Below are 24,613 nucleotides of genomic sequence, written 5' to 3'. Positions count from 1 at the left end.
GACCTGAGCGCGGTCGAAGAATAGAAACGGCCGCTCGTAGAGGAGCGGGAATGACGATGGATCCTGGTCAGTGCGTGTTGAAGAACGGAAACGTTCCGTCGATACGGGAGCACCGTTGGGCGCGAGGGGGAGGCGTGGCGGCCAAGGTTTGGGAAACCGAAGAAAGAGGATGGTGGCGCGTGTGACAGCTTGTGCGGAAGAGTAGGGAGAGCGGCGGAGACAATGAGGGCGGAATTGGACCGCACGGTTTCTGTGTGGATGTGTCGGAGGGACGGCGGAAGAGCTTGGGGGCGCCGTGGATGGCCGTTGGTGGCTTAATGTTAGCGACGTTTGTGTGTAAATGTGGGCGGCGAAGGGGTTCCTGGCCACGGCGGAGTTGGGGACCGATGGCTCAGCCCGCACGCACGTATGCTTGCACCGCGTAAAAGCAAGAGAAGAGAGGCTTGACGTGCATCTACATGTATTCGTAGGTAGGTCCCAAAGGTACGTGGCAGGCCCCTAAACGCCAAGGCAGCCGCATTCGACGAGAAGAGTTGGCCGAGAAGGACGCGTGCTGGGCTGACGAGAGCCGGCCTCAACGGGGTTCGGGGCGTTGGGAGGAGGAAGGGGGCGGCCCGCAGCAGAACCGGAGGCGCCGAGACAAGAAACAGACTGCTGGGAAAGCTGACGGATCCTTGACGGTTTCCTGTTTTCTTGTTTCATTTCTTTTCTTTTCTTCCCGAGGAGAAACAAAGACAAACACGCGAGAATTCAAAGGTTCTTGCTGCTTTCGTTTCTGGTTCCCCTCCGTTTCGGGGAAAATTGGACATGGTGGGGAAAGGGTGTAGCGGGAGAAGCTGTCAGTCAGGCCGTGCTCTGATGAGAGCGAAGAGAGAGACAAGACTGAGGGGGTGGGGGAGACGGGTCTACGTTTCCACTGGGTAGTACGAGGCAAATAGGTAGAGGGGGGGAAGGGAGTGAAGGGGGGGTCTCATGAAGCCGCTCGTAGGCAGATGGAAGTGGCTGGCCTACGATGACGGATTTGGTGGAAAGGAAGGGATCGACAGAGAGATGGGCATGGAGGTGTGGTGAAGGTGCTTACCTAGAAAAGTAAGACACCGGCAGTGGCAGCAAAGAGTCCCCAGATTGGGCACTGCGAGTACGAGAAGACAGCCTGGAAGAGAGGCAGCAGGTAGGACCCTGCCCCCCCCCCCCTTTTTCCTCATCTATCCTAGCTATCGGACGGCCCGCTGCGGTGACGCCTCAACAGCATGAGGGTCTATGCCACTGTGTGAGTGTGAGCTTGGGTTCTTTCTGTTTTTATCTCTTATGCTGTGTCCGACTCCACTGCTTAGTCGACGACCAGCTCTTGGGGGCCTCGCGCGAGAGATGAAGAGTGCGGTTGGATTGGAGGCGGTGTTTTGTTATTTCTAGCATACATACATACTGTACAGCTCCGTCTGAAGACGTGTGCGCTAGTTATGTTTAATCGGTGTGCGCTAATCGTCCAGCTACCCGGGATGATCATGCACGACACCGCGTTGGGGGAGAGAGAGCCTATTCGGCATCGGGATGGACAGTTCCCGGGGAGGGGGGGGCCAGTTGTGGCTGCAGGACGAAGAGGACGCGTCTGGAACGTTGTATAAGTTTGTAGGTTAGACGGGGTCTGGGCCGAGCGGCTGGGCGGGATCTGGTGAGAAAAGAGAGCGATAGAGGGAGACAACAAGGTTGGTGCCCGTGCATCTTGGACGTGTTACATGAACACACCGGAAGGCTATCTTGATTCCAAGTTACAGTACATGGGCCCTTGTCCCCTGCCTCGATGGTCCATCAAGCCTCTCCTCTCTCCCGCTTGTTCTCAGCTGGGCTGGACTTTGGCAAGCAACGAAATGCTGGTGCGGAGCCCGGGATCCGTTACTGAGCGCCGTCGCGCGTGTGTACGTGTGCAGGTGATTAGGCGCGGGCGGGAGATGTGCGGCACGCGAGCGTGGCCAGGCCGATGAAGACGGACAATGAGTGAGTGGCATGACGTTGCCACTGGCCGGTCAAGTTGGGGAGGGAAGGGGATTTGGCAAGGGCTTTTGTGTGTGTGTGTGTGTGTGTGTGTGTGTGTGTGTGTGTGTATGTATGTGTGTGCGAGTGAGTGAGTGAGTGTAATTATGTGGTGGATATGTTGCAGAAGCGGGAGACGGAGCACAGACAGGATGGCATCCCTGGGGTAAATACGTGAGTGCCAGACAGGCGCGTGGGGTGTGATATGATGTAGAGATATGTATTCGCACAGCATACATGCGTACTGTACAGCACGTACAGCGCTGCGCAGACGGACATGATAGAGACACGGACAGACATATGCGGGCGCGCGCACGCACACACACACACAGAGACAGACACACACGCACTCGCACACACACACACACACACCTGTATATATTTGGCGTTAGCGTCCCCAAAGGCTAGGCAATTAATTAGGGGCTGGCCGGCACTGTTCCCCTTGGTGCCCTCTGCGAGGCACTGCCAGCTGAGTCCCTTGGTGCTATCTGGTCCTGCATGTGGCGTGGGGGCCAAGGGTGGACGTGGATACATCTGTTGTACGAGGTTCCCGATACAGGCCGTGAGCCCAGGATGCTTGTGTCGCCCGCGGAACATATACACTTGTTCCCAGATCAGAACCATCATCATCTGCAGCCATTATCTCGATGGCATATGATGTGTATTGTGTAAGGGCGGCTGTTGAGCGTCTTGGCGGGTACCCAGGCGGCTCTTTTGATGCATGGCGCGCCTCAGTACTACATCCAATAAGTTAAAGGTAGGCACCTCACAGTTATACCAGCTAAGCAATTAAGGTAGCTGTCAGGACAAGAAAAGGGCCTATAATACGCGTTAGTAACACCTCTATTGGGGGTGCCCTCATTTTGCATGGTGTAGCGGTATTTTACCGGCTTGACAGTAGCCTTTTCTTGTCTCGTCTTGTCTAGTGGACACGACGGCCCGCCGACCCGCGTTCGTCGGCCCCGGCCCGCCTGAAGGACCACTAATACAGGGTGGAGGCCCACCACTAGTAGTGGCATCCACTGGTGGGGACGTGCATGTGCCGTCCAAGTAGACGCCCGCGCAGACGAACGACCTTGCTGAACATGACCTCTTTTGCTTTGTTCAAATGTTGCAGAACGGCATCTTCCACGTTGGCCCCCAAACCGACAGCCAGTAGTACGGGGCCGTGGGCGCCTGCAAAGCGCGTGGTGCGTACTGGGCGAGGTGCCAGCTTGCTCCAGGTGCCGGTGGTACCTGTGTTTTCTGCACCGCGCAGTGGGGAACGCAGGTACTCCACATCCGTCTTCCCGTCAAACCTCCTCCACCGGTGCATCCACCCATCCATCCATCCATCCAGCCATCATCCACCCGGCATCCCGTCTCTTCCCGTCTGCGCTCCAGGAGCCAACATGTGCGTGCGCGTGCGTGCGTGCGTGCGTGCGTGCCGACGTGCGTGGCAGCAGCAGCTGCCGCGGCGTGCCAAGAAAAGGATCTGTTCCAGCATCTGCCCTCCTGCTTCTGGCCGCGACCGTCCGACGAACCACGGCCGTGGGATTCACTCAAAGCGGCAAACCAAGCGAGAAAGGGGTCGTCTTGTTGGCTTGGATGCAATGCGGGCGAGCGAAAGCTGAGGCCGCAGCCCAGGTTAATCCATCTCCTCCGTCAGTGCCTTCTCTCCGACTGACTGATGGATCCCTGCCTCTAGACTCTGACCTTCTGCAGCAACCCAACGGCCCATACAAACGAGACCCCCATGTTGACATTGATCGTCATGACGCCTCGTCGTCGTTGTCCGACTCCCTCTCTGTCCAGGCCTCTCTGATCAAGGCTGCTGCCGGTGCCAAGTGTGAAAGGCTGGCCCGGAGTTTATTCAACAAGCAGGTGCCTAGGTGTTGTCTATCTAGAGCTAAGGAGGAAAAGAAGCTGAACTCGAGGCGTAGCCTCGAGTGCGAGCTTATATTGCCCTTCTCGGAATGTTCTCGCAGCTTCTGGGTCCGCGGAGCGGGGCCGGTGTTGCCACCGGAGCACGACCCACCGGACCCGGTACAACCGGGTCCACCAGCCGGGCACAGCCCGTGACACCAAGGGACCGTTGGCCATCAGGCCGAAAGGCCAGCAAGGCGACTCGCCTCCAAACCTCCATTGCACTGTGTCTTTCCCGGCCTCACTTTGCCTTCTCGCTCCGGTGAGGAAGGCGGCTCACTCCCCCGTGACAACGTGCGTCCCCAGAAAGCCTAGACCCATCCATCATAGCATCAGCTCCCCAGCCCACAGACTGCCGATCCCAACCCACGCTCAACGGCCATCTATGACGGATTTGCATCAACAGCTGGAAAATGCCGCCTCCGGTCACAAGGACAAATGGAGATTGCCGGCGGCGCACCCCGAACCATGCCCTGCCCGGGGCCCCAACCCATCAACGCTCGCCCTCTCTCGTCCACAGGAGCGGAAATCCAGACAGACAGACGAGTGGCCGCAGCCTGCATCTTCCCAGCCAGTTGGTTCCGTGTCACTGTACGCACACCAACGACGCACCTGCAGCGGAGACAAAGGCTTCCTGACCTCACTCTGGGCCTACCACCTGAATTCGCCCTCTGCGCTGTTCGCTCTCAGTCCCTTCCGCCGGAACTCCCGATACTGGGCGTCTATTGCCTGCCCAGCACATCACTTGTTTGGCCGGGGGAGAGAAGCATGGGAGAATGAGACCGGGAGAGGGGGGAAGAAAGAGAAGGCGAGACAGGGGGAATAGAAAGAAAAACCTCCCACATCATCGCCAAACCCTGCACTCCCCACCACCACCCCCCCCTACCTTGACCGCACACATCCCCAAGAGCGCCACAAACCAGCATTGTACAAAGTATCTCCTACCCAACTGTCTACCTGTTTACCCATTCCTCCCTGGTACCCAAGTACTCGAGATGCTCGTCCCATCCATGTGAGCGGACCCCGGCGGTGCTTCGCTCGATTTGGACGCCCTGTTTTGCTGCAGGCCCAGAGCGGCACGGTCGAGCCACCGAGCTCGTGGCTGCCCGCCCCGTCAGACTCGGAGAGAAATGTGCGGCATTCATTCCCGCACCCAGTCTCAGCAGAGGCACCTCGAGGGAGCTTTCCCGAACGGGGCTATTCTTGGAAACCGGAATCAACACACACGAGTTAGCGAAGAGAGAAAGGGGGGCAGGGCGAGGTGGGTCGGGCCCTGGATGCGCAGAGATCGGGGCCAGCATCATCAGAAGCCGTCACCGCAGGCTCGTCATCCTTGTCGGCTCCAACATGCAGGTTGCAAGCACGTACCCGGACTTGGCTACTGGCTGCCACGAGGACCTGTTTCTGTGGTTAGGCGACCTCTTCGAACCCGAAGAGCCTCCTGATGCCTGTGGTCTGGGGTCAGCCAAGACGTCCAGCTCACGCAGCTCCCACGCCGACTTTGGCTTCTCCGCTCCGCCCTCCCGTCTTCTGCCTCTATTAAAAGACGTTCCGTCTCTCCGCCTCTTGCACAGCCTCACATCGACTCTGTTTTTGTCCACGGCTCTTTCCACCATCGCCTTGATGCCCGCCTTCTTGCTCGAACGCTTCCGCAGACGACCGTTGTTGGCAACCGTCCAGCAGACTGGCCCTTCGCCTCTTTTCCATCCTCAGCTCCTGTTCTCCTCAGCTGATCGGCTTGGCCGCGGCTATCGACGCCGAAGCCTTTCTCGAAAAAGCTCAACCGCCCCCGTCGCTCTCGTGTCCCGTCGAGGAGTAGCCGTCCGCCTCCTTTTCAAACCCGTCACTCGACGCTGCATCTAGTCAAGAACTGCCAAACAATCCACGTCGAGTCCATCGACGCCGCTCGTGCCTGAACTCGATTTTCTATTCAAGCCCCAGCTACGCGTCGTTTAGCCCCTCGTCCCCGTTGTCTGCCTGGTCACCACGCACAAATGGATTTGCTCCGCAGCTCCACTCAGCCCGGGATTTCAGCCTCTGCGAAACCAGATCGCAGGGCGCAATATCCTACCCCCGTGCCCGACGATCTACGCGTCGATTCCGGCCTCCAGGGCGGGACGTTGACCTCGTTCCAGAATTCGCATTGCCGGGTGCCGGACATATCCACCATCTCTTACCCTCACGAATTCGATTTCTGTCATGCCCCCTTTTATGGCCCGGGACACACTTTTCCCTATCATCAGCCTCGTATGCCCGCCTATCCGAGCCCGTCGATGGGCAGTGATACCATCTCCGAAGAAACTTCGACTCCCTCAGATACGGCCTTCATATCCCCAGTGATGAATGCCCGCGGCTACCCATCACACCGTCCTTTTCCCTCGCTGGATTCGCACAGCGACTTTGCTACATGCGTCGACCCCACCGACCTCAGCACCGCACAGTCCCCTCAGAACGATGGCGGGATGATGCCGGCCGATGCAGGCCTAACACATGTCGACGTCAACTCAACGCTGTACAACGAATTCGACCCTGGTGTCGTACCACCACACCAGCCGATCATGGAGAGCACTCCATACATGCAGGACGTGGTCGATGATTGCTCGCCCGTCCCTCCGGCGCTTGGTCCAGGCCAGAATGAGCCCTATGTCACCTTTTCTAGGAGCCGAGCCGCGGCGCCGCAGCCTCTTGGTACCGGGTTGTCGCCGGCGTCGTTTCTGTCACCGCAGAACCAGGTGCCGGTGGTGATCCCTCGGGCGTCCTCGCAAGGGTCAACCAAGCTCAACACTTGTCTCGGCCGCGGGTTGAAGGCCGACGGAGAGAAGAGCAAAGAGGTTTACCCCTGCCTTTTCCAGGCTGTCGGCTGTTCTGGAGGGTTCCCCGGAAAGAACGAGTGGAAGAGGCACGTCAACACCATTCACGTTCGGTGGGAAGCCTGGGTCTGCGCCGAAGGCGACTGCGCATCGCTCGCGATAAGTTGGGATCGGGGAATGACCTTCGGCGAGCCGTCGTTCCCCCGCAAGGGGAGGGTCTTCAATCGCAAGGACCTGTACATAATGCACCTGGGCCGCAGACATCGTCACCTCCTCCCCCCTCGGCCTCCGGCAGACAAAAAACTCATCGCTGCCGACCAGGAGAGGGTCGCTGCCCAGGCATGCCATCGTCGAATCCAGCTGCCCAGGGACACGAAGGACATGACGTGCTCGGTCATGGGTTGCAACGAGACCTTTGGCGGCAGCTCGGCGTGGGACAGCTTCCTGGAACATGTCGCCGACCACCTCAAAAAGGCCTTGGAGTGTTCGCGAGGCCCCGCGGCCATGGGCAGCTGGATAGATTCTTCACTCAAGAGGTTCGGTGTCTCGGCCGGCTTCTTGTACGAAGATGAAGGTGGCCAATGGAAGCTACGCGACCCGACTTGGAACGATGGGTCGAAAAGGAAGAAAGGGCACCGCAAGCGGTCCAGCTGCCAGAGGGAGGATTGCAATCTCCAAAGACCAGGAGAGCTTGAGGCCCTCGGCCCGCCATGCAAGCGAGTGCAGTCAGGTTGACGGCCCACGCCCTCATGGGCTCTGGTCAGGGAGGGGGAGACTCCTCTCTCTTTTTCCTGCCCCTTTAGTTGCTCCTTGCCCCCCTCTCCCATGTTTTGATTTTCTGTTTCTCGCACAAAGGCTCTCCGACTCTGCGATCCGAATTTCCTCTCCTTTGCACGTACGGGAGGAGCTCTCTCTTTTTTCCTTTTTCTTTCCTTCCCTCAGACGGTCGGAACTCATGAGTTGGATGGTTGCTTTGTCTTTTGGGATACCACGGGTCTGGTCATGCTGGCGTAGTAGCCAAGCTCTAGGCTCTTGTTTTTGTGCACTGTTGCCGCCGGGCGATTCTTTTTTACCTTTACGCGTTGGTGTGTTGAGCTTCCATTTATCATACTGTCCTGGTCTGGCGTGTCTCTACACTGTTTTCTGACGCGCTTCCTTCTTGGGGGTATGATTCCACGACCCTGGGAAATAGAGGGAAAGTTTAAAGGAAGACAGAAAGATAGAGAAGAGAGGCGCCGCAGTCTAGACCTGGCCGCACCTGAGGGAGCTCCAGGTCCTGGCCCAATCTGAACCAGGGACTTGCTAGCATTGTCTGCCACGCGTTTCTTTGCACGACTGGTTGGATTTTGGGATGGAAACTCTGGTGCCCTGTTGGGTTAAATGGAAACCCGGGCAAATTGATTTGGTGCTGTATGTGCTGCGTCTTGGCCGGGTTGCGGAGAATTATGGACTGAAGCATTTGTTCCTGGTCGAGAACAACCATTGTGGTTTGCTGTGTACACTGGCAATAATGCTCTGGCAGTTTTCAAAGTTTTCGGAGATTCAGCAGTCAATTAACTTGCGTTTTGTCTGCAATGCTATTTCACGCAGTGTCGGGTTGACTATCTGATCTCTAGCATCATTGAAGTCGTACACAAGCATGAAGTCGTGTCACATTCCACCGGATACCAAGCACCGGACTTTCTGAGCCATGCCCCTGAGTGCATGATGATGAGCCGTACACGTACTTGTGCCTTAGTTGGGATGACGCAGGCGTTGGAATCCGCAACGCCTCATGGCAAGATCTCCATGGATGGCATAGTCTGCCCTCAACCACAAGGGGGCACCACGGAGCGTTACAGGACCGTTGGACATTTCCCCCTTCTTCCCAGCCACATATAGGGCCCCGGTGGTGCCTTTCAAACACTAGCCACCTTGGCTGATCCGCCGAAGTGCATTGAAGGGAGCGGGGTTGGTGAAGCCGGCGCCGCTGAGGACGGCGGACATTTCCTGCAGGGGAATCGAGGTGTCGGGCTTGATGGCCCTGATAACATCCTAGACGCCTTTGGGTTAGCTGCCGCGGCCTTGCGGAACAGGTCGGTCGGTCTGGGAGCAAGACTTACCTCTCGGGAAGCCACCTGACCGTCGTCGGCCTGTTGCAAGATCGGGTCGGCATTGAGGGACGTGGTGCCGACGGTCAAGACGGTCTCGACGTCGGCCAGGAACTCGCGGGGCATCCAGCCAAGGTGCCGCGGGATGGCCTCGTTCTCGAAGAGCGACCTGATGAAGAGCAGCCTATCCTGGGTATTCCTGGCGGTGCTGAAGACGCCAAGCAGCATGCCGACCTCGGTGGCGCCGTGGGCGGCAGCAGCCCTGCTGTAGACGGTCTGCGGGTTGAGGCTCTGGCGCAGCTCCCTGATGCGGGCGGCCTTGGCCCTGCCCATGCACAGCGGGCCGATCTTGTCGCAGTCGGAGATGAGGTTGACGACGGTGTCCCAGGCCGACTGGTCGAAGCCGAAGCCGGCGCCCTCGAACGTGTCCGGGCGCGAGAAGCTGCAGTCGTGCTCGATGCGCCACGAGTCGCGCTGCAGGTCCTCGAGGTTGAAGACGAAGTCGAGCGAGTTGCCGCTCTCGACCAGGCCGTCGATGGTGATGAGGGCGCTCGTCTCGGGCGAGACGCCGTAGCCGTGGAAGGCGGCCAGGATGATGTCGGTTATGTTGACGCCGCGTCCGTTGGTGGGCAGGAAGCCGTGGTTGGCGAGCGAGTTGAGGGCTGGGCATGCGCATCGGGCTTTTTTAGGGGGCCAGGGGAGGCTTTGTCAGTCTGGGAACTCTGGAGCTACAAGTTGGGTTCCTTGCAATGCTGCGGATGGATGGGATACGGGATTCGGGGTGGCATACAGTCGTTGGGGTCGGGCGTGTGAAATTCAAAGTATCGGGCATCGTTGACGTTGAGCCTCGGATCGGCCCCGGCCAACGCCGCCAAGCAAGCCACCGCAAGCGCCCAGCTCGCCTGCGATCTCATCTTCGTCTACGATCCCTCGCGGGGGCCGTCTCGCAAACTCGTCCGCGTGTCGCTTCGTCGGGTCCAAGTCTGCCTGCTGGTCGCACGCAAGTCGCAGGGTCTTCTTGGCCGAGCCCGCAGAGGTTCTTCGGCTCAACACAACGGCAGCATAACGGGATACGCAACGGACGGCAGAGCGCGCGGTCTACGGGCCCCCGGCGCGTGAGGTGCTATATACGCCCTGTCGACGACGTGTCTCCCGGTGCGCAGTCGTCATTCCATGGGTTCGGCGAGGAGCATGCCATGTCTCAGACCAGGCCTGAGCGGCGCCCCCCCAGACACGCGGATGCCTTTACACGATCATCACGATGTCGCCAATCCCATTACCACCCCTGAAGAAGGACGCGATAAAACCTGCTTTAGCGTTGACTGCATCTTCAATCGGTCTTGTTACCGTGAAACAACCTCGTCACGCCTCCTGCCCGTCACCACGCTCTGGCATGGATGGTTGGAATTGATACGGGCCCTTTCTGCGCTTGGTCGGTTTGCGGCATGGTGTGTTCGAGATTGGCGGTCTGACATCTCGCCCTGTGACGCACCTCTCTGGCAGCAGGCGCAGCAAGAGACGAGGCCGGGTCCCCGTTGCGGACTCGCATCGATGCCTGCGTCTTTCCACACGCCAAGACCGATCCCCGTGGTCACTGCCGGTAAAACTTCAGGGCTGCTTCATGTCCGCCCGGGAATAGCGAAAGGAGATGGCTAGCATGGCGCAGAGCGGCGTGGGAGGATACCCGTTATCCGACGAACATGGCGAGGCGGCACAGCAACTCTTTGTCGTCAAACCTCGGCGACGCAATAGACAATACCCAAAGAGGCGCTAGAATCTGAGTTGAGCAGTGTTACAGATCGGAACCGACTCAGCTTACATGTAAGGGTTGAAGACGAGCATACAAAGCTCGTATGAAAAGTCTCGGCGAGGCCTGACGCTCAACTAGGAAAATGATCGTGCCGCATCCCCGACAACCCCGGCCCCCTTTCCAACCCTGGCCCTAGACGAACTGTGCATTGAGGATGAACAAGAGAAGAGTGTAGGAACCACGACGGGGTTCTACCGCCCCCCCCGATATCCCTTTTCTCGTGGGAAATATGGCTGGGCTCCAAGCTGGCTTCCATGTTTCGAGCCACATGGCTGCCATTGATACGGGCTCGATTCATAGACGAGTCTCCATGTATTTCGCGTTGTACTTTTCATCATGCGGCTCTCAATGTAGAATCTGCGCCTTCAAGTCTGGCTGACGCAATCTTGTCTTAGAAGTGCCGACATCTCCTGGATGAAGCCCCTCAAAATGGAGCCTCGCCTCCGCTAGCTCAATGCCCTTCGAATATGTGTCTGCATGATTTGCTCTCAAGATAACTTACTTGTTCCATACTTTGCTACTTGCCCCGTCTTTCCAGCCATTCTCTCTCCTAGAGTCTAAGCGTCGTCTCGGACGAACCAAACACTCCAAGCCCAATGTATCATGTCTGAACCTCACGTGCCATTGCTTCACCAGGAACCCTTTGCAGCCCTTCCTTTGCGCCCATACCTCATCCTTTTGTTACCATGTATGACAAAAACCTGGCATTGCCGATACGCGGTGCCAATTTCACTCCTCATCACGGCCATCGTGAGTTGCCTCGTCCTAGCCGCAGTGGAAACGTGACAGAAGCAAATCACGGATTATTACGGGTTTCACCCACTCAAAAGTGAGACTTGCCTTTGGATACCGACTTGACCGCCGCAGGTCTTTCGAATTGCGTTTCAATAGAGGCAGGGGCTGAGCACCGGGATGCCGCGACACGGGCCGTTGACGCAAACACGAGCAGAGCAGATGTGCGTACCTGACTGCCTCTCGCACATCCAAGCCGCACCCCCTGCTGGAATCACGGTGAGCACACTAGTAATGTATCCATATGTAACTATGATGAAGACTTCGTACATGACGAAGTTTACCAAACGGGGGGCACCGGGGTGAAAACAAAATAGCCCTGATACAACTTCCCCAGTTTCCCAGACAAGTACTGATCCCCTCGTACGCATGTATAGCCACAAACGTGGGCTCAGCGCCCGTCGTTCTCGTCGCCCTTCACCACATGACATCTGTCAAGCAGCATGTTGCGTCCTCCCGAGCATGTTCTCAACACAACAGAGACCGCATTCTCGCATCCCCCCCCTGGCCTTGCCTCCACATCGCCGCCTTCGTACAAAAGTCTGCAATCCTCCTTTCAAGTTTCCTGGTCACCCTCAAGGTCTGACATGGCTGATCTACCCAATGATAGACCTTGCTCGGCGATGTGAACAATGCTAATGAAAGCTCCGGCGTGAGAAATGGGAAGTAAACGAGATGGTAAGCCATCGCAGAAGCACCCTTCACTCGTGGCCTTCTCCAAAGGGAACAAGAAACGGGGTGAAGAGACAAAAAGCAGCAAGAAAACCAAAAGGTCGGCAGCTGGGCAACGCGCCACAGGAGCCGTGATATTGTAAGAATGCGTCGCCAAAAGCACGATAACATGATGTGACAGTTCCCGGTTCCGGTACGATGGATACCAGTCGTTTGTCAGATGCCGTCAAGCCGTCGTATCACAAAAGTGTATCCCTTTTGCTCTGAATCTGCACCGGCAGCGGTGGGACTACCGTACAATCCTGGCGAAATCGCAGCCTCGGCCATGTCTAGAAGAAGGACAAGTAGTCCCTCCCTGCTCCCGCAAAGACCGTCGGGCTCACAGCAGGTTTCGGACCGTACCTAGGCATCGCTGCTCGATCCCGACTTCGAATGGGTCGCCGGAAAGTTGGAAGTGCGCTTCGCTCGTCGCTGCTGTCGGAGTCGACACTCAAGAGCGTAACCAGGTTCCATGGCCTTGCGCTGCTCAATGTACGCCTCGTACGCTTGCTGATCCCCTGCATTGGGTAATTTGGGCTTCGGGACAGGCATGGGACGTGCGGGAGGACCCAGCTGGGTTGCCGGCCCCGGAATCAGCGGCATCTGCGTGGGAGGCATCGGACAGTGAAGACGCGCCGGCAGCGAGTGGAGTCCGGAGCCCGCCATCTGCGGCGCCGAAACAAGTCCAATAGGCTGTGTCAGGCCACCTCCCCCGCCAAACCAGCTTGGAGTCGGCTGAGGCCCCTTGAGATGGCTGTCGAGTCGGGGCGGGCAGGCAGCAGCAATCTTGGCCGCCCAGCCGAGCGCATTATTGGCGGCTTCTAACCAAGGCGTAACCTGCGGCACCTGCTGCGGGCCCAGGGCTCCTGTCGGCTCGAGGGGAAACGGCGGCGTCACCAAGCTGTACATCAGGGGCATTGGCGGAAGAATGGCAGCGGAATTTGCGGATTGTGTTTCGGCTCCAGTACCGACGCCGGAAAGGACATCCTTGCCGCCGTCTTGGCTGTTGTCACTCGTAAAGAGCAGTGGGCGCAACAGATGCTGCTCCTCAGCTTTCTCCGGACTCAAATGTCCATCAGGCACGAAGGAGAGGAACTCTCTGGCCTTGGGGTTCAAGTCATGACTCTTGGCGCCCCCAACGTCAGCAACGCCCGAGTCCTCGGATCGCTCGGCCTGGGGGCGCCAGGCTCTCTTTGATCCGTAGTCGACCACGGCCGAATCGGATGCCGTGAGCCCTCTTTGTACTCGCTTCTCTCGCGTGCTTGCTGGGACGCTCAGAAGCGTGTTGATGTTGTCGTGGGTATCGACGGAAGCTTCTTCGACGGCTGCATCGGATCCCGATCTCGTCGAAAATCCACTGTCTCTCGTCTCTCGAAGGGGCTGAATTGGAGGGGGCTGAACTGCAGCGGGCCCTTTCCTGAGCTTTTCCAGCATCTTCCGAAAGGCCACATTCTTGGCATCGAGACTGGTCTTCTGGGGGTCTCCACGGGCGCCGCAGGAGGGTTCGTCATCCGCAGTCCCGCGGCTTGACGTTGGCCGCTTCTTCTCGGTGCCTCGCTCGGAGCTCGCCACAGGGGTCCGGGACGACTTCCGATCGACCGTGGTTGAAGTGGCCAGAGTTTCCTCCATCCCCTGCTTCCGAATGAAGTACAACGGGGCAAACTGATATCTTTCGGTGGGATCGGACTCTCGGTCTGGAGCTTTGGCCGGCCCGAGGCGTTGTAATGTCGCGAGTTTTTGGGCATGTCCCGAGCCATCAAGCGGTTGTGTGAGACTGTTTGCTCGAGTGGCATCGCAGGGCACCACCTCGATTATGCGAGGACCCAAGTCGCCGGAGGACGAGGTATCGAGGCTCTCCAGCCTGATAATGCTACAAAAGATCTCTGACTCGCTGGTGCCGTCGGACTTCTCGGGCCGAGAGTCGCACTCATCATAGCTAGTAGAGGACATGGAGTTGGACTCGCGGCGCACGTTGAACTGCCTGTCTGAAACCGAAATCTTGCGGTTGTTGACGTTATCTGGCTCAACCTTGCCGGAGTCGACGGGTGGAGGTGAAGCCCCTGCGCCCGTCCAGGGTCTGATGTTGTCGAGGTCCGCCGAGTCTGGGCCAGCCAGATCGATGGTGCTCGACGACGACGACGAGCGTTGGCGTTCGCGCCAGTTAGGGTTCTTGATAGCCTCGAGGAACTTTGCTGTAAGACGCTGCTCCTCGGGGCCGTCTCTTTTCGCGTTCGAGGCCGCGTTGCCCGTTTTGGGACCCTTTGCGGCATGGCCTGCGCTGCCGGCCGAGCGGTGAGTCGGTTTGGCACAACCGGCACCGGCAGGGAGAGTCTTTCTACAGACAGATCTGGTAAGCCAAAGCTCCAAACGGTGGCATCGTGTCCCGACCGATGAGAGAACACGCGTGCAGCAGGGTGGCGACCTACAGAGTCATATTTGAAGAAAGCCAAGGTAGCTAACCAAACTGCCGAGTTGAGACGTAAAAGAAGCTCTCGCAGTGACCCGAGGACGTGGGGGTCTCGGTCCGCAAAACGTGGACTTCTTTCCTCGCACAAGTTGGGCCTTTGAAGGGGGTCGAGATGCCGTACACGATGGCAGAAAGCGAGGGACTCCTGGAGGAGGTGACAGCACAAGCAAGAGCAGAAGGAGGTTGTCCTTGTCGCACAGTTACCCTGAGAGGAGTGGAGCGGAAGTCGTGATATGATTCGAGTCGAGCTCGAGGAAGAAGCTGAACTTGGTGACAGCCAGCGAGACGCCTCGAGAAGACGTTGAAGAGCGTGTCGAGGCAAGACGGGCACGGTTCTGCCACCGGGCCGGCGCGCGTACCGGTCGCGTCGAGTCGGTTCGTGAGCTCGGAAAACTCGGCGCTGCTCGCTGTGCAATCGCTGACTGGGTGAGTCCGAGGGAGCTGGAGAGTCCCCGGGATGCCGTGCAATAAGCTTTAAAGTCCAAAAAGGGGGAACGCTGACGCGGGTCGTAGGCTCTTTGCTGGAGAGAGATGGCAAAGGTGTCGAGGACTGGACATTGGAGAGAAGAGGGGGACTCGATGGCGGCCGAGAAGCTCTGGCCTACGCCTGCGACTCGAGGCAGGAGCGCATCTGATCGCATCTGATGGACTTTCAGGCTCTGCAGGAAGGCTCGATGGCAGGGGAGACAGCTTGTCGAGGAAATACAGAATGCGTCCCTTGCTCCTTGCCGTTGTCCATGGCTGCCTCTGCAGAGCCTCCTCCAGAGCCTCCTCCAGAGCCTCCTCCAGAGCCTCCTCAAGTCAGCTTGAGGGTAGTTATGGGGACACGAGTTTACGCGGTAAGCCCCCGAGTGCGGCTCACAGGTCTGTTGAAGGAAGCGCCAACGTGAGAGTGAAGCATGGCGGGCTTGTGCGGGTGAGCGCATCATTCGAACATCGAGCGCCAACGTGAGAGTAAAGCATAGCGGACTTGTGCGGGAGAGCACATCATTCAAACATGGCTCCCCTTATCCCATTAGGCAAGTCCAAGTCGGTTGCAGAGAAGAGAATACGCTCGCGGCACAGGCCAGGTTTGAAACCCCTTCCCCCATCAGCACCTGCTTCGCTGTCCATCATCAGGACTGAACCGACTGCCCGCCTATGTACGCAGTAAAAGCTTTCTGTCGCGGCCGTCAGTTCATCGGGAATCATGCGACTCACACAGGCTTTGGCGCCAGCTTACCGCGTTCCTTGTCTGGATAAAGATGGTGCCCGGGCCCGTGAATTTGCACACCAGGCCTTCTCCCGACGCCAAGTTGGAGATGATGCCGCCCGAGGCCACTCTTTCCAGCACGTACTTGGTGTTCCAGGCCACCAGGTGGCCGTTGTCGACAATGTACTTTTCTCCCTCGATGAGCTGTGTTGCCGTGTTAGCCATCGTGCGCCGCCGCGACTGGGTCCGCGGAGGAATCTCACGTCTTTCCTGACGATGGCACCGAAGCTGGTGACCCACATGATGCCCGTCCCGCTCATCTTGTAAACCCAGAGACCCTCGCCGCTGAAGAGGGCCTTGCCCAGGCCCTGACGCTTGTGGTCCTTGACGACGCCCTGGGTGGAGGCCAGGTAGGCGTCGTGCCCGACAGACCAGGCCTCGTTGCCCGACAGCCTGATGCTCGTGATGTCGCCGAGCATTGGCGGCGCGAGGAGCAGCTCGCCAGGCCCGATGTACTTTGACGTGCTGACGTCGGCACCGGAGATGACTTTTTTGACGCTGAACTTGAGCTGACCCTTGAGGGTGATGGACGGGGACATGGCAATCATGGCTCCTGCAACGTCGTCAGCCGCTGCTGCCGTTGATCAGAAGCTTGCAAGACGAGGTCTGCGTACCTGGCTTGCCGTCAAAGGGGCAGCCCATGGCGAGCTGGATGGTCAGGATGGTGTTTGTGTCTCGGTGGCTGATGCGGTAGCTGCCGCCGTTGAAGGTGCCGACGTCGTCAACCACGGCCCCGGCGCCGACAAAGTGACCGGCCGGCGGCGCTCCCGAGGCAAGGTTGGCCGGGTTGCTGGTATCCACCTGCTGCTCGTCATGGCTGGCAGCCTTTTCGGGCGGATAAGGGGCATCGGCTTGCGGGAAGGGCGGCGGCGACGTCTCGAGTTGAGGATGCTGCTGCTGCTGCGGCAGATACTGCGGCGGCGGCGCCTGGGACGGCACGGCTTCGGGGGTCACGGCGGCCGGGCGCATGGGCATCAAGACCTGCTGGTGGGCCGGGGGCGAGGTGGGCGGCGAAGCAGGCGGCGGCGGATGATGCTGCGGCTTGGGGTGATGAGGCTGCGGCGACGGCGTGTGCTGGGGAGCCGTGGCAGGCGGCGGGTAGCTGACGGCCATGCCCGGCGAGGCCTGGGGGGCCGGAGGCGGAGGAGGATAGGCCATGGCCGGGGCCGGCGAGGCTTCGGGGGGATGCGGCGGGGGGTAAAAGTGCGACTGGTTCGCGGGGGGGGACGCCGGACCGGGGGCATAGTGAGGCTGCGGCTGCGGGTAATGATGCTGCTGCGGCTGATACTGCTGCGGTTGTTGCCGGGGCTGTTGCTGAGCCGGCGGAGGCGGCGGCGGATACTGCTGGCCGTCTCCTGAAGCCGTGCCGTCGGTCAGTCCCGGGCCAGCACGACGAGACGGGGGTTTGTCTTGGACGAACCTCGGCCTCCCGCGCTCGGCGGAGCTGTCCCACGGGCTGTCAGCAGACACGACTGGCGGAGAGGTGCTCACGAGACACGACGCACGAGGATAAAAGTGCTGCTGCTGCTGGCCAGACATGGTCGCGGCTGCAATCTCCGGCGGCGGCCTGGGGCGTTGGATGTAGGGACGGGGTGACGCGAGCTGCTCGGGAGCTGCCGTGGCTCCTCCAACTGGTGGCGACGAAGCTCCGAGACGCGGGCCGGTCCTCTCTCTCTCTCATCGGCAAGGCAAAACCCCGCAGTTCATCAGCAAGGAGTATCAGTTCCGGGACAGGGGTGTGAGATTTGCTGTCGTTTCTCCACTCTGTCTCTGAGCCTCTCGGTTACACCATCCACACTCGAACAGCTTCATCAAACATGGGCGAGGGCTGCCGGCCATGAAACAGCACATCGAGACCCGACGGCACCGGCTCCCGCCCCCACGGCACGTCGGGGCCAACATGGACCCCGAGACACTGGGCCCCCCGGCTCTACGGTCTTTATAGTCTCGGGCTCTCGGCCGCTGAGCAGCCCGCGGCAAAACAGCTGCGCCGGGGCCACTTACGACGGCCGGTCTGAAACCACCGTCATTTGGGGGCCACGGCACGCTCGAGGCGTGGCGAGCATCCCAGACGCTGGAAGAGCAGGGCATACCGTGCTGTCTGCGTTGATGTACCACGAGGCGAACAGGTCAACGCTCCCCGGGCGTGCTCGCAGTTCCGGCCAGCGTTCAATGACCGTATTAAGCGGGCTTCTAGGATAGGGGCATTTGCGTTCCCTTCGAGGCTATACTCGAGGCTGAATCTCTCGTCACGTCGGTTCCCAGCTCCTTCGCCCGACTTCCGTCTCCTTCGCGTTCGAGCTACGAGCCTCCAAAGAACATGGCCCACAACGGCCTCCCCATGCCCCACGCCACCCGAATCGTACCAAGGCCTCAGTATAACAAGCCAGTATTCCTAGAAGACGTCGGCAGTGGCGAACAACGGGGCTTGACAGACTGGATTTGCATGGCCCTGATGACCTGGAACCGGTGACCCGGACGGATCAAAGGGTCGGCCGGATCTGCGGCTGAATGCGGTGACGTCCTTGGCTCGAGGAGTTGATAATGTTGGCTAGTTGCTGCTGGAACTGCCGACTTGACGAGCACCCCGTTCCTCAGGACTACTTACTCTACATCCATGAACAGCCTCACGGATCTTCCCAAGAAGAACATCAAATCTCCACCAGCGAGGATCCAGGCTCTTCGTCTCCTGGCGAGAACTCGAATGCGCAACCTATCGGTCCATCTGGAGGAGGCCCCTTCTCTCTCCTCATCACCAAAGCTTCTCGTGTTGCGTGACGTCCCAGCCAGACTCTGACGAAGCCCAGAGACGGCGCGACAGTCTCTCGCGGCCCACCCACATGTCCATGGTTAGCCTGCAGGGTTTGCTGTCTGTGTCTCCGTGCAAGAAGGCTGCCTCCATCCGCGCGGCGTCAGCCACTCCACGTGCCCAGCCGTCCGGATCTATTTTAGACAATGTAAAGCTTAGAGCCTGCCTTAGGACGCGGTACACAGGACACAGGCATGACACAGGCAGACACGATAAGTCGACGAACATGCGTGGTGGCGGTCCCATCCTGCTAGTGACGAACGACGGCGCCTGATTAGAGCGAGGACAAATCCGCCCATGTCACAGTAGTTGAAAAGCAAGGCCTGGCTGCAGGTATGTGACGATAGCGTCAAGGGGCTGACCGCCCAGCCGGGTCCGGGACTATCTGCTCTCGACATGACAAGCGAGGCGCCGCCCGATTGCCTGCTGTCTGCCATTGGTTTCACGAGTGTTTGCCCACGCCGCGTCAGCCAAACAACGACGTCCCCTTCTTCCTCCCGCGCGGGCGCCACACGCCCGCAAGACGGGGCAAACACTCGACAGCAAGGGGGGAGGCCGACTGCGGAAGGGTTGAAACTTGCCATGCTGGACAATCGTCCTCTGCTGGCTCCCTACACTGTCGGTCGACTGTTGAAAGGGGGAATTTGTTGAGCAGCCTCGGGCGATTTGCGTGTCTGTGTGTGCCGACTGGCTCAAGCCGGCGGGTCTTATATGCCGGGCACATTGTTTTCTATCCCGTGTTGGCCGACCATCAATCGTGAGGTGACGTGGTAGCCCGAAAATTCGGCACCCTTGGGAAAGATTTGCCTCAGCCCGTGAGATTCCTCGGGGGGACGCGGCGGGTTCATGCTGGCTGCATATCAAGCACGGGCTCACTCGCCAGCCAGATACGATACACCAATGCATGCACCTTTCCGCACCCAAGCCCATTGATTGTCAATGTGTCCCGTCTTCTTTGGCCTATTCCCTCGGAGATGGGCCATGATCGATTCTTGGCCTACTCCTGCTGCCCCTCCCAATCAAGAGACAGCGTTGGTCGTCGTTGGTGTCAATTTAGGACAGGGCAGGAAAAGGCCTCATCGTCGTTATCGACGGCGATGGGGCGCTTCCGGGCCGCCGTCCTGCAATGGTCGGTGTGTTTTATATAAGTAAGATATGCCATATTAGTGCCTCTGTGCATTGCTGTTCTGCGTCTGGCGTTCTGGGGGATCATTTCCAGCTCCTGGCCCTGCTCCCACCCCTTGACCAAATAAGCGGGAAAAGAGACCAAGAACTGAATGATGCCATCTGTGTGCTGGGGTGCAAAACGTGATAAACGACCATGGACAGAGACACAGTCTTCAAGCGCCGTAGAGAGTATCGTATCCGTACAAGCGCATGCATGCAAAGGTGCGTCACAGGCCTGCGAGCTACCGTTTCCGTCTGCCTCATGATTCCACAGAGATGAACCATCGGGCCCAGACACCTGCCACTTACAGCTACTGTGCAAAGTGCACATCAACAAGTCCCCGTGTCAGGGGTGTCTGTTCTGCAGCCGCTGTCGGTCACTGCCCGGCAGCGCCACGGGCAGATGATGTCCGCGGCCGCGGCGCCGGGATTGATGAGCATTGGGGGTGGCTGCAGCAGAGCTCGCCCACGACCTATCAGCCGACTTTATCGATGACACGCCCGGATGGGGGGGAGGAGAAGCACTAAACAGGTAGCGAACCAAGCAAGAAGAAACTTGGGCCGGCTAGCAGGGCCTGTCCGAGGCTGCGCTGGTTGTCCAATAGATCTCGACGCTACGAGTCGGACCATGCCCACGGTTTACACACACCGTCGCCCGGACTTACTGTAAGTTACAGTAGCAGCCGAAGCAGGGCCCTCACCATACCCCCCCCCCCCTTTAACTCCGGGAGGCAGCAGAGACCGGCCAAGCATCGGCCGTCTTTGCTGCTATGGGAAGCCAGGGGGCCCAGGGCAGAATTTGGGTTTGGGCGGCGAACCGTGAGGAGTAAGGCGGCCGCCCAATCGTACGTTTCCCCTCTCCACGCCCCGAGAGGAGTCAAGTACGGGATGCTGTAGAGAGGAAAGGACGGAGGGCTAGCAAGCTTGGGCTCCCCAGAGAGGCAAGACGGGCTGCCCTGGGCCACTAGAGGAGCAAGCTTGGGATCCGTCGGGTCGGAGAAGACCATGGTAAAGAAGCTCACACCCCTCTCGTTGGAAGAGAGTTGAGGAACAAGGTTCGCGGGGCAGGGCAAGCAGGGCCTCGATGAGCTTTGGGCCGAGCCCCATCAGCGATGTGTTGCATACCGGTATCCTACTCTGCGCATGTACTGTAAAAAGGGTGCCGCATGACAGGAAGCTTGAAAACTCTCGTCAACGCACACAAAGCACAGCTGACCAACCAAAAACCTTGATGACCGGGGAAGAAAAGGGCAACGTCAACCAGGGCTTTCGATTCTGCGTCTGCATCGTCGCGAAACGAACGGAAAAGATGACGAGGGCGAGGAACAAAGTGGCGCGAGCCTTTGCACCGCGCGCCACTTGCTTGGACCAACTACGTTAATTCGCGACAGGATAGGACGGCGGCAAGTGCCGGCCTGTCTTTCTTGTTCATCGCTCGCCATCCGCCGCACCCCTGCCCGCGCGCCATTGTACTCCCTCGCCCGGGATGGGCGGAGGACCGATGAGATGAGGCAGACGAAGGCCGGGGGGACGGGGCGCTACGGTTGGTGGCGATGTGTGCGTGTGGTGTGTGGGAGGAGGAGAGGAGGAGGAGGAGGAGAAGGGGTCGGCAGTTGCTGTCCTCTCGATTGCCCGGTTCAACTGTCACGGGTCGGAGCGAGAGACAAGTCTCGCCCATTTCCGCCTGCGCGTGCGTGCATCTGACTGGATGCAGGGATGGACATCAGTCGATGCCCAGCCTGGAGGGCTGGCCGTCGAATCAGGGGGGCACGAGGCGCCCAGGAAATGCCCCTTCTCGAAACAGTCAGCCCTGTCCTCGCCCTCGCCCGTGTGGACACTTGCAGCAATGCTGCGTTTCCACCGACGGAGCAAGTCTCGCGCCCCTTTGCGGCCGGCCATGGGAGGGTGGCGCGGTGCCCGTCATCATACGACATGGCGATGTGATGTGTGCAGATTCGGGGCCCCCTGGGCCGTTACACGCGGCAAGGCCCCTGGCCGCCCATCTCAAGGAGACATTGGTCAACCATCGTCCGGCTGGTGAGTCTGTGCAGTCTTGCACGCTCGGCACTCGCACGCCCCAGCGCCCGCAATACTGCACAGGGCAAAAGCAAAGGCCAGGGCAAAGCAAAGGCCAGGTGCCTCTCTCTGCGCCGGCACGCCCCAAGCGCATGCGCCGCGGAGGTGCAGCATCACGAACTGTTTGTTCTGGAAGGGCAAAAAGGGGGGACCGCCGATGACGGGTAAGCGCCAGGGAACGGGGCTGAGTCTCGGGGTGATTTTGGGGCAGAGGGCAAGCAAGGGGAGGAGGATCCTGTGAGCCTGTATACACCCCTACTCCCCTCCTCCCTCCTCCCCTCCTCCTCTCGGCGTCCAGCGCGGGCAAAAGGACTGCGGCTCCATTCCCGTGGGCTCGACTCTGCGATATGCGGACGGCGACGAGGTCGGACGAGCAGCCGCCCAAGGAGGAGCGTGATGGGAGCGTGATGGGAGCGTGATGCAGCGCTAGCTGGAACAGGACCTTCCAGCTACGGTAGATGCCTAGAATAGCTGCCGATGGTGTCTTTGTTAGTGGTGCCCGACATGTCTCTGCATCAAGATGGCGTGTACAAGTTGCACATGTCTCCGAGGACATATGTTGCGACATGTTGCGACATGTGCACCGGTACGTCGACTTCATGGTGGACACGATCCTCTCTGCCCTCCCTTCCGTCGTGCTGGATCCGCGAGCGTGGGACGCAGCATCGACGGGCCTCTCCCGTTGGTCCCAGCATCTGCATATTCACAGGCCTCTCCGACGACGAGAGCCTGCAGGTTCCTTGCTCCTTGCATCTACAAAGTACTGTGCCTTGCCTCATGTATGATGGATCTACTGTATCTACCTACGTGTCTACTATCCATGCCCTCGTGCAACAGAAACAGCTGCAGCTTGTTACAGTACATATGTATATCATCACCGAGGCCCATCCTCTCGCGTCCATGGATGGGTTGCCCCCCCGGAGCCCGCCGCCGTGTAATCGGTACGGCGCGGGGAAGGGGAAAGGGGGCCGACCAAGGAAAAGGGACGAAGGAGCAGATCCGTGCGTACCAAGACCCACGATCCAGGACCTGGCCCAGTGAGCGGCCAATCAGGACGAGGGCGGGCGGCCGAAACTGCCCGGGCGAGTGATGCCGTGCCTCGAGAGCAAGCGAGAGTGCAAAAGCTTGCGTGCGGCAAAGTGACGGATCGGCATGTGGGAGAGCGGCGGGCCTCACGTCTGTGCCAAAGGGCTTCCAAGTTCGCCCTCTTCCCTGCCTCGATCCGTCTGCTCCCAGAGAGAATCCGTTTAACCCCGGTCGACGGCCATTCAATGCTCCACTCGCACATTGCACCCCCGTCGAGACCACTGTCTCTCCGACTGGCGGCGCCGGTCAAGCAGGCGAGTGCCAAAGGTGCCATAGTGCAGTTTTCCTGTTCTTTTTATACATACAGTATCTGTGCCAAAGGGCTTCCAAGTTCGCCCTCTTCCCTGCCTCGATCCGTCTGCTCCCAGAGAGAATCCGTTTAACCCCGGTCGACGGCCATTCAATGCTCCACTCGCACATTGCACCCCCGTCGAGACCACTGTCTCTCCGACTGGCGGCGCCGGTCAAGCAGGCGAGTGCCAAAGGTGCCATAGTGCAGTTTTCCTGTTCTTTTTATACATACAGTACAGTACAGGGGGCCGGCCGGCCGCAGACATGCTGCTCTCTCGCGGGCACTTCAAGACGCCGCCGTCTTTCTTTGCCCAGAGCAGAGATTGGATGACAGCTGGGCCGGCCGGTTCCGCTCTGGCAGCGGGTATCCCTAGGAGCCTCCACAGCTCGTGGAGTAACGGACCAGGATCCTCTCTCCCTGCCGGACGAGTGAGCAGATGAAAGTTCATGGTGTATATCCGTACTTGACAGCATGCACGTAAGGGACCTTGTTGGTATGTATGTACTAGGCATGTTGGCAGGCAAGGCATCAAAGGCCGGTCTGTTTGTTGCCGCTACAACTCAGCAGTGTGCACCACCATCGGGGAGCGGAGGACCCTTTTCCTTCGTCTTGGACAGTAAGAAGTCGCACGAGTCATGGGGCTCCGTGAGTCTATAAAGCACCCATCCAGTTATAGCAACAGGGCTTTCGTAGATGCCTCGGCAAGTACTGCACAGCAGGGACCCAGCCATCAGGTCCGCAGCAAGGAATCCGTCACCAGCGAACAGACGCACCGCCAACCCGGAACACGGTCCGCGAGAAGAGGCGCTTTGTGCGGTAGGAGCCTCAAGGACGCTAAATTGGACCGTCAGCCATGCCCGAGGAGAAGCACGACAAGCAAAAGCACGCCAGTGGAAAAAGAAAGCATCGAATTTGCCGAGCAAAAGTCGACGCCGGGTGCGGTGCGGCGGGCGTGCGAGTCTGCAGGAGAGAGAGGGGGGGGGGCGGCGGCGGCGACACACGGATGAGGAGGGCGAGGGCGAGAGAGCCCCGGGGGGCCTCGCATGTCTTTTTACTTTTACTTCTCTTCTTTCCCTTCTTCGTACATGGCCAATAACTTGGACCTGATGCTGTAACTCTCCTCTCTCCTCCATCGTCCGCGAAGCCCCCGCCACGGCCGCCTCGCACGGTGCCGCCGTCGTGGAGCGCCGGCTGGCTGGTTGGGTGCATGATTGGACGGGGGCATGATTGGACGGGGTCATGATTGGACGGGGTCATGATTGGAAGGGGGCATGGTTGGACGAGCGCGACATGTGCATGGAATGCCCGCCCGCGT

General features: G+C 59.2%; 5 protein-coding genes across 5 annotated transcripts; 2 read left to right on the top strand and 3 right to left on the bottom strand.

Moving 5' to 3' along the window:
• Positions 1-5,283: 5,283 nt before the first annotated feature.
• HRG_07011 (uncharacterized protein) lies at positions 5,284-5,755 on the top strand (the record flags this gene model as incomplete). Its single annotated transcript, XM_044865482.1, has 2 exons — positions 5,284-5,597; positions 5,650-5,755. 2 exons carry the CDS (start codon positions 5,284-5,286, stop codon positions 5,753-5,755), a joined length of 420 nt encoding a protein of 139 aa, XP_044719444.1.
• Positions 5,756-6,185: 430 nt separating this feature from the next.
• HRG_07010 (uncharacterized protein) lies at positions 6,186-7,481 on the top strand (the record flags this gene model as incomplete). Its single annotated transcript, XM_044865481.1, has 1 exon — positions 6,186-7,481. The coding sequence occupies one exon, from the start codon at positions 6,186-6,188 to the stop codon at positions 7,479-7,481; it is 1,296 nt and encodes a 431-aa protein (XP_044719443.1).
• Positions 7,482-8,651: 1,170 nt separating this feature from the next.
• On the bottom strand, positions 8,652-9,750 carry HRG_07009 (peroxidase, family 2 domain-containing protein; the record flags this gene model as incomplete). Its single annotated transcript, XM_044865480.1, has 3 exons — positions 8,652-8,780; positions 8,849-9,498; positions 9,627-9,750. 3 exons carry the CDS (start codon positions 9,748-9,750, stop codon positions 8,652-8,654), a joined length of 903 nt encoding a protein of 300 aa, XP_044719442.1.
• A 2,762-nt stretch (positions 9,751-12,512) lies between these two features.
• On the bottom strand, positions 12,513-14,526 carry HRG_07008 (uncharacterized protein; the record flags this gene model as incomplete). Its single annotated transcript, XM_044865479.1, has 3 exons — positions 12,513-12,998; positions 13,047-14,422; positions 14,493-14,526. 3 exons carry the CDS (start codon positions 14,524-14,526, stop codon positions 12,513-12,515), a joined length of 1,896 nt encoding a protein of 631 aa, XP_044719441.1.
• A 1,205-nt stretch (positions 14,527-15,731) lies between these two features.
• Positions 15,732-17,407, bottom strand: HRG_07007 (mitochondrial biogenesis; the record flags this gene model as incomplete). Its single annotated transcript, XM_044865478.1, has 7 exons — positions 15,732-15,776; positions 15,839-16,012; positions 16,072-16,421; positions 16,483-16,795; positions 16,850-17,223; positions 17,289-17,312; positions 17,374-17,407. The coding sequence occupies 7 exons, from the start codon at positions 17,405-17,407 to the stop codon at positions 15,732-15,734; spliced, it is 1,314 nt and encodes a 437-aa protein (XP_044719440.1).
• Between the last annotated feature and the right edge of the window lie 7,206 nt (positions 17,408-24,613).

Source organism: Hirsutella rhossiliensis (genome assembly GCF_020360975.1).
Source record: "Hirsutella rhossiliensis strain HR02 chromosome Unknown scaffold00007, whole genome shotgun sequence".
In the NCBI taxonomy this organism is placed as follows: domain Eukaryota; kingdom Fungi; phylum Ascomycota; class Sordariomycetes; order Hypocreales; family Ophiocordycipitaceae; genus Hirsutella; species Hirsutella rhossiliensis.
Note: the sequence above shows the minus strand (reverse complement) of the source record. Positions and strands in the feature narration are given on the sequence as shown.